The 8859-nt window shown below is 61.1% G+C and overlaps 1 protein-coding gene across 1 annotated transcript; it reads left to right on the forward strand.

Annotated features, from left to right (window-relative positions):
* Window positions 1–953: 953 nt before the first annotated feature.
* Window positions 954–5694, forward strand: PTPN7 (protein tyrosine phosphatase non-receptor type 7; the record flags this gene model as incomplete). Its single annotated transcript, XM_084301728.1, has 9 exons — window positions 954–1084; window positions 1206–1389; window positions 1745–1829; window positions 2158–2234; window positions 3060–3197; window positions 3761–3871; window positions 4309–4466; window positions 4990–5103; window positions 5601–5694. 9 exons carry the CDS (start codon window positions 954–956, stop codon window positions 5692–5694), a joined length of 1092 nt encoding a protein of 363 aa, XP_084157854.1.
* Between the last annotated feature and the right edge of the window lie 3165 nt (window positions 5695–8859).

The following is an 8859-nucleotide window of genomic DNA, read 5'->3' on the forward strand; positions in this document are numbered from 1 at the left end:
CCTGGGAGCTGCTGGGGTATTTGGGACCCAGCTCTGTGCCCACTGCTCTGACCCTGCAGCACCCCTCGTCCCGTTGGGGACATCTCCCCTCACGGGGGAAGCCGGGGATGGCACGAGGACCTCTGCCCGCTGCTGCCCGGCCGTGACCCAACATCACCCTGCCCAGGGCTGGTGCTGGTGGAGCCCCGGCACCCTCCTCCAGCCAGGCCACCCCAAAGCCTCTTGCTCAACCACCCGGATAAAACAGTTTCCTCTTGACAGCAGCTGAGCCCTGCGGGATGGAGGAGGCTGTCCCGGGGCCATTCCCTCCCTCAGCAGATCAGCGAGGCTGCGCAGGGAGCCTGGCCCTGCACCCTGCATCTCCGAGCACCCTCACCCTGCCTCCTGCTGCCCGACATCCCCTGGGGGCTTCTACCCCCTGAGGGCAGCCTGGAAGCCCCCAGCCCTTCCCCATCTCACCGTGAGCCCCAGCTCTCCTGCCTCCTCGCTGTGTCCACAGGGCAAAACAGATGTTCTGGGGAGGTGCGAGCTCCTTGGGGACATGGAGGGCGATCTGGGCTCCCCCAGAACCAGCCCATGCTGTGCAGCACAGAGCGTAGGCGTCCTCCTCTCGGTGCAAGCTTGTGCCATGCCCGGGCTCATCAGTGGGCACCTGCAGAGCCCGCAGTGACCGTGCCAGGAGCTGTCCCCATGCCACCCGCCTGTCCCCAGGGATGCTGGCAGCGGGACCCACGGTTCCAGGGCAGCTGAGCACCCAAACCCCATCCTTTGCTCGGGCACAGCCCCATTCTGGACACCCCACCGAGGGGTTTGGCAGCCTCGCTGCATCCCTCTCACCCGCCTTGTGTTCTCCAGCCGCTTCTCCTCTGATGGCTCCTTGACCCCTCGGCAGCTGAGGGCCGCCCGCCGCCACCCGCCGTGCTTCGGGCCGAGGGCTCCGTGGCTGCCGCAGCATGGTACAGACCTGCTCGGTGTGCTCCGGAGCTCATAAGGGCAGCCTGACCCCGCGGGCAGCCAGGGGGGACATGGAGAGGACGGAGAAACCCAGCCCGTCCGCTAAGAAGCACGTGAGGCTCCAGGAGAGGTGAGCACGGCCGGGCGGGATGTGCCAAAAATGCCCCAAAACGCCAACCCCGCACTGGGGCTCCCCAAAACCCCCATTGCCTGTGCCAGGGGGGGTCAGCCGGGGACCCTTTGCCTCTCAGGAGGGGCTCCAACGTGTCGCTGATGCTGGACATGAGCTCGCTGGGCAGCGTGGAGCCCATCCAGCCCGTCTGCACGCCGCGGGACATCACGCTGCAGTTCCTGCGGACGTCCAGCCGCGTGCTGAGCAAGGAGGAGCTGCAGCAGCGCGCCCAGAGCCTGGCCCAGCTCCAGGAGGAGTTTTCGGTGAGATATCCCCAGCCCCTCACCCTCCTCACACGGGGATGCTCGTGCTTTAGGGGCTGGTGGGGTTTGGGAGCTTTCCCATGGGAGATGAAGGCTCCGAGCCCGGCAGCACCAGGGGCAGGGGATGTGGGAGGACAGGGTGGGGGGGACACGGTGCCAAGCTCTTCTCCCTGTCTGTGAGGTGTCCCACCACAGCTGGGGTGAGGACAGGGCTCATCCCAGCAGCTGGGGTCTCTGGTGGTGCCAACAGGTCCCTGGTCAGCGTCCCATTGCCTGTGGGGCCAGTCCCGCCACGCCAAGGGGACGCAAGCAGCATCGAGAGGGTTTTCCTCAAAATTGTTCTCTCCCCCTGCAGAAAATCCCACCCAACTTCGTCAGTCCGGAGGAGCTGGAGATCCCTGGACATGCCTCCAAGGACAGATACAAAACCATCCTCCCCAGTACGTGCTCCCCCGTGCCCCACATCCACCCAGGTGCCCTGAGCAGGGGGCTCGTGGCTGCGCTCCCGGGTGGCCCCGGTGGCCCTGCTGTGCTTGTGCCCACCTCGGCTGTGCTGCAGGGCTCTGTGCCGTGCTGGGGGACGGTTTTTGGGGATGCTTTGGGGTGTGCAGCACAAGACAGCCCAGCCTGGGCTGCTCCCTGATGCCGTGGGGCTTTACACATCCCAAGGGCGCATCGCTGGGGGTGTAAGGGCTGAGGAGGTCACTGGAGGTGGTGTCAGCGGGAGGGAGCTCACCGTCTGGGGGGAATTCCTGCCTTGTCTTCCAGATCCCGAGAGCCGGGTCTGCCTCAGGAGGGCAGGGAACCAGGAGGAAGACAGCTACATAAATGCCAACTACATCACGGTGAGTGCCCTGCCTGCCTGGTCTCCCATGCCCAGCTGGGGACCGGGGTGCGACCTCCCCAGCACCTCGCTCTCACCCCAAAACTGGCTCATTTCAGGCAGGTGCCAGCTTTGCCTGGCTCCTCAGCTTCCTTCTGAGCAGTTCTCACATCAGCATCCTTCTCCCTGTGGCCAGCCGGGGTGCTGGGAGGCAGAGGAGGGTGTGTGGGTGGTGAGAATGGCACGGGAAGGGGGGGACTCGGGAAGGCAGCCCACAAACCTGCCCTCTGGCAGGACCAGCAGACCCGCTGGAGGTGGTTTGGGGGCACACGATGGACCTGGAGAGCCTCCAGGACTCAAAACACCTCCGAGCTTTTCTACTTTCTTTGGCTATTTCACACTGCTGGGGGTGCCTGGAGCAGGGGCAGGGCAGGAGCCTTTGCCAGCCTCCCCTCGAGGTGCCCCCAGAGCCTTGGGGGGAGGCAGCTCCAGTGGGGCCCATCTGGGAGCACCCCATCCCAGGCAAAACACCTTCACATGCATCTCACTGAGCAAGCTCTGCCTCGCCAAGCGTCCGTCACACTGGGTGCTGTCACCCCAAAACCCGGGGACGCTTGGAAGGAGCGCGGGGGCACGAGGCTTGCTGCCAGGCTTGGAAGATGGAGAGGATGCCCGGCAGCTCCTGGTTGGGTCCATGAAAGGATTTCAAGGGCAGGTTTAGGAGGAAATATCCAGCGTAGCTCAGCCTCTGGCCTGTAGAGGAATTCCAGCACCACTGGCAGGGTCGGGACACGGACCCCCTCGCACCCTAGGGCCCCCCGTCCCTGACGGCCCCTGTGCTCGGCAGGGCTACGCGGGGCGCCCCCGGGAGTACATCGCCACCCAGGGACCCATGCCGAACACCGTGACCGACTTCTGGGAGATGGTGTGGCAGGAGGAGGCGCCCCTCATCGTCATGATAACCAAGCTCGAGGAGCGCAAAGAGGTACCGCCGCCCCTCCCCTGGCCTCGGCACAGCACCCCGGCCTGGGGCAAAGGGTGGGGTGGGGGGATAAAAACAGCCACAGGGCGGTGGGAGACCAAAGGAGGCTCTGAGCACCCGCCTGATTCCCTGCTTTGCTCCCAGAGGGTACCTCCTTGGAGGAGGAGATCCCCTGGGATGCCACCTTGGCCCCATGCAGCAAAGCTTCTCCCGCTCTGGTGGCCTCTCTTTCTCTGAGCACGCTTTGCCAGCTGGATAATAGGATGGAGAGAATCAGGGCAACCCCTGGGAGCTCCCAGCTGGGGCTCCAGGTGGGGATGGCATCCTTTGTGGTGGCAGGACGTGCGTGGATGGGGATTGCCATGGTCTGAAAGCCATAGGGAATGGCACAAGGAAGGGAGCAGGGGGAGAGGGATCTGTCCTATCCGTCCACCTCCACCTTCCCTGTGCCCCCACACCTCCCCAGGTGATGCCCCTTCCCAACAGCACCGAGCAAAGGGCAGCTTAGACACCCAGTGGGTGTCCCGAGCACCTCTACAGCCCCCAACCCTGCTGTATCCCTGCAGAAATGCTTCCACTACTGGCCTGAGAAGGAGGGCACCTACGGCCCCTTCACCATCCGTGTGCAGGGGGTGAGCGAGTGCGCGGAGTACCTGGTCCGGGACCTCTCCATCCAGGTGGGTCCGAGCCCTGTCCTGGGGCCAGCGGGGGACCCCGGCAGTGTCCCCACACCCCCAGGCTCTCAAGCTTCTCTATCAGCCCCGTTGCTCTTTGCACCGTGCCTTAAAGCCCATCGGTGCTCTGTGGCCACCCTGGGCTGGCTTCACGGGGGCTGTGGGGACGGCACGGGGACGTGCTGCTGCTGCTCCCTGCTGGGGCCATGCCACATTTGGGATGGAGAAGGGGTCCTGGGGCATGGCTGGCTCTCCCCAGCAGGGCATTTGGACACCCTAAAGTGTCCCTGGCCCCAGGGTCGCTCCCAGAGGCTGAGGAGAGGTGAGGTGGGCACAGGCTGCCCAGCCCTGCTTGAGCACAGCTCCGCACCTCCCTCTGGCCCTGCACGGTGAGTCTGTGCTCCCACATCCTTATTTCTCTTCCTTCTGTGCTGGAAAAGCTGCAAGGTGAACGCCGTCAGGTCAAACACATCCTCTTCCCTTCCTGGCCGGACCAGCAGACGCCCGAGTCAGCCAAGCCCCTGCTGCACTTGGTGTCCAAGGTGGAGGAGACGCTGCAGGCTGCGGCCAGCCCGGGGCCCATCGTTGTGCACTGCAGGTAACGCGTCCCCCTCACCCCCGTGTGTCCCTGCCTTGGGGTCACCCTCACCCACGAGCCGGTCCCGTTGGGGTGCAGAAATCCCTGGCATTGCCCCAGGAGATGCGTTCAAACTTCCTCCTGCCCTGGCACTGGGATGGCAGCACTGGCACGGTGCCATGAAGAGACCCGGTTTGTTCCCAGCTCTGTGGACACCGCACAGGGAGCAGGGGAGCTCTGCAGGGCCAGGACCTAACCACAAAACCCACAGCAGCCCGCCTGGAGGAGGTGGCCTCTGAGCATTTTCCACAGTCCCTGCACCATGCAGGGACCGAGGCACAGGCTGGGCACCACGACGAGACCCCCTTGCAACGGTGCCAGCCTGAATCTGGCGCTGCCTGGCTAAGAAAGCTGGTCCTACAGCTGGAACAGGGACCCCAAATCCCTCTAGGAGTAAATCAGGGCAGCACACCAGCCAGGGGTTACATCCAGCTTGGGCAGAGCAGTGCTGTGGGTGCTCAGCACAGCCGTGTCCGTCCTGCAGCGCAGGCATCGGCCGGACGGGGTGCTTCATCGCCACCAGGATCGGGTGCCAGCAGCTGAAGGACACGGGAGAGGTGGACATCCTGGGCATCGTGTGCCACCTCCGCATCGACAGGTCGGTGCTCGGGGCACTCTGCCCCTCACGGGGTGCTGCTGGGTGCCGAGCCTGGGAGGGGGGATAGGGGGGAGCGTGGGGACGGGGAAAACAAAGAGGTGTGGAGGATGAATTTTGATGGAATCCAGATTTCTGAAAGATGGAGATGTGGCAGCAGCAGAGTGCCCATGGGCTGGTTCTGCTGTCAGGGTTACGGTGGCTCTGGGGACCTGAGGACATGAGGGGGAGCAGCCCCAAACCTGGCAGCTGGCACGCCCCTTCCAGCTCAACCACTGAGCTCAGAACTGCGCTGATCTGCTGCCTTTAAAGAGAAGCAGCAGTAGGATTACCACCCAAACCGCTGCTGATCTGCATTTTGAACAGCCCAGCAGCTGTTCAGGCACCCTTTGGGGAGCCCCGGGGCTGTTTCGGGTGCACCCAGGCAGGGTGGGTGATGCAGGAACATCCGTGTGCCAGGAGTTTTGTTGATGTCAGCGGCTCCTGCCCTTCCCTTGCAGGGGTGGGATGATCCAGACGAGCGAGCAGTACCAGTTCCTCCATCACACGCTAGCTCTGTACGCTTCCCAGCTGCCGGAGGAGGGAGGCCACTAGCGCCGGGCTCCGCCGCTGCCCGGCCTCGCTCCGACCTCCCCGGCACCAGCCTCGGGGCTGCCTCCACTCAGCCCTCTCCTCCTCTGCCCAGCCACGCAGCACGGCGTGGGGAAGCCTCCCCGGAGAAGCACAGCTGAGAAAACCCACCGGGATCATGGCATCGCGACCCCGGGGACAATAAAAACTTCGGGAGGGGGTTGCCCAGGGGCTGCAGGGGGTGCTCAGGGTGCCTGCTGCTGGCACAAGGCGGATCCCACCCGTGGAAAGAAGCTTTGCCTTTTTAAATTGTTTTCTCCTCAACCAGAAGAGCAAGTTGTGCGGAGGATCTGAAGGCTCTGGTTTGCCTTGTAGCCACCCAAAAAGCTGCGTCCTGCTCTACTTGGGGCCGGCACCACTACAGGGAAAGAACCGGAGCCTCTCCGGGCTGTGCCCACGGGCAGAGGCTGCCCCGTGCGGGGCCGGGCTTGCTCCAAACACCCCGCGATGCTTTTCTGGCTAAAGATCCACCCTGACAAATCAGACACACCTCGGTACGGAAAAGCTGTCCTCCTAAAGACCCACCTCGACTATTCAGTGCCAAAGGAGCTCTGGCAGTTGCTGCTTGCTTCCTCTCTGCCTTCAGCCATCGCCTTCCCTCCAGCCTTAACGCAGAGGAGACCCCCAAGCGTGCTGCAGTCCTGCCAGCGACCCATTCCCCATGGCCACCCAGCCTTTTGTTACATGAGGATTGGGGCTTTCTGTTCTCATTTTTTTTTGTTGTTGTTTTGTTGGAATCAGAGCAAAATAATACACGGGGTTTGGTTTTGTTCTTTTGTTGTTGTTGCTGGAATCAGAGCAAAATAATACACAGGTTTTGTTTTTATTTTTATTTTTTCACTGATGAATTCAGTGAAACCTTTTAGCACAAAGCATGGGAATGGAAATATTCCATAAAATATTTTAAACCTATTCCATACTGGTTTTCAGCTGGTGAGCTTCACGCACCCTTCTGAGGACTTTTTGCTGTATAAAAGCAGTAAGTGAGCGAGTGAAGCAGCATTGTCCAGGAATGGGGAGTGAGCAGAAACCAGCTTTTTCTGCATGGTTTTAATCTCACCGTGTACGAGTAGCAAACTTGGTGGTCCTTACCAGTCATTCTCATGTACAAACTCTCCAGGTGGAGCATTTCCCAGGGCACAAAGCTACGGCAAAGAATCTGCCCACTGTAGGGAGCAAATCCTTCTGGTGCAATGTCTCAGAGGGAATGGAAGAGTGACCGTGAGAGTTCCCCTGCTAACACAGCCTCCCCACAGCCCTGGGAACAACCCTGGTGCTGGCCCCACAGCAGGAATGGTTGCTGCGGGGGTACCCCACTCTGCAGGGCTCCCACCCTCTGCCAGGCTCTTGGAGAGCCCGCAAAGCCCCCAGGAGTCTCAGGGAGAGCAAAGCTCAAAATCCCAGCTCAGGATTTTGCCTTCTCAGTTAATTGGGGAACCCTTTAACATCACGCTGCTGCCCCCATGGAGCTGCAGTGGAAGTTTTGAGCTCGGCTGATCCAGGCTTTACCCGAGTGGCCCACAGCATCCTCCTTTCAAGTCTTTCATCCCCATGCTGTGTCCGGCAGGGGAGCTCGAGCAGCCTGCGAGCTGCTCCATGGCAGGGGCTCTCCCTGCGCTCCCACACAGCACATTTCCTCTGCACCTTCCCTCTGTACTTTTTCTCTGCACCTTTCCTCACGCTTACAGAAGGATTTCAGGAGGAGAGCCACCAGGGCAGGCGTGCAGCAGGGGCTGGGAGGTGGGGGGATGCTGCCAGCCCCCCTCGCATCTCCTGTCAGTGCTGGGAGTTTTGCCAGCTGAGCTCTCTGATGCAGATTAGAATCAGTCACGCAGTTTTCCTGCCTTCCAATCTCAATTCTACCAGATCTATCTCATCAAGGCACTTATCAGGCTGTTACCACGTGCTATCTGGGTATCTCCCCATCCTCCCTGTATTTATTCCCCGAGTCTCATTGTTCCTGGGGGCCACACGGGCTATTGCCTGCATTAGTGCCAAACCCTGTCCCAGGGCTCCTGCAACAGCAGGGGCAAAGCCAGGGGCTCTCTCTGGCCTGGCTGTTATTCCTCTCCCTTAAATCATAGACACAGACCCAGCTGCCTTTATCCTTCACACGTGTGCCTTGCTTTGCTGTGTGACCAGGCAGGGAGCTGCAGTGCTGGGGGCTCTGGGCTGCGGACTCCCACAGACCATATCCCCAAAAGGCCAGGTGCCCAGCAGGGCTCAGGAAAGGTCCTTTCACCATGTCTGTCCTTTGAATCTGGGATTTCCCAGGCTGGTAAAGCCGTTTCCTATCCTTGTGGAAGCAAACCCAGCTGGAGGCTGCCTAGGAGGGGAGAAAAAAAGGTGGTGGCAACATCATGCACACCACCAGGGCGGCACACGCAGGCGGTGCTGGTGGCACGGAGATCCTGGGAACTCCGAATTCACTGCAGCTGATGGAGGGTGCCAGTGGAGTCCCTGTCTTGGAAGAAGAGGACATTGGTGTAGGATGAGCCAAAATCAAGTGTTTTGCGTGCTCAGTAACAATCTCCTGCCAGATGAGCAATGGAACTGCGGGGAAGTCTCCCATCAGCATCCCTGTGGGCTCCAAGTGGTCAGAGACCGAATCCCTGGCCAGGAAGGAGAAATGTTGAGGCAGGCTTTGACACCCCAGGCTTTGACACCCCGAGGGCAGCTCTGGGGCTCCAGGAGCTCACAGAGGCCCCGGGATCTCAGACAGGGCCAGCAGCGGTGGCACCAAAGGGAACAAGGCCCAGCAGCAGCATTTCTCGTGTTTTTCCCAGTGTGGAGACGGACTTGCCCAGGTCCTGTCTGTGCTGTGAGCTCTGTTTTAAACAAAACATGGGTTTTACAGAGTTTCTCTGGCAGGGAGTGAAGCGCAAGGCCTGCTATCGGGAGGCAATCTGCTAACAGCCGAGTGCTGCAGGTGTTTTGGGTGGGAAGCCCCAAACCGGCAGAGGGACATTCCCCAGGCTGAAATCTGTTAAAAAACATCTTCAGGCAGAAATGACACACCAAAACTGGGGGACGTTGAATTTTTCACCGGCATGAGGAGCTGCGCTGGAGTAACTACAGAAAGCAGAGCTACTGCGGGGCATGGGGATCTTCAGCAGGCTGCAGCATCCC

Source organism: Netta rufina (assembly GCF_964035555.1).
Source record: "Netta rufina genome assembly, chromosome: 26".
In the NCBI taxonomy this organism is placed as follows: domain Eukaryota; kingdom Metazoa; phylum Chordata; class Aves; order Anseriformes; family Anatidae; genus Netta; species Netta rufina.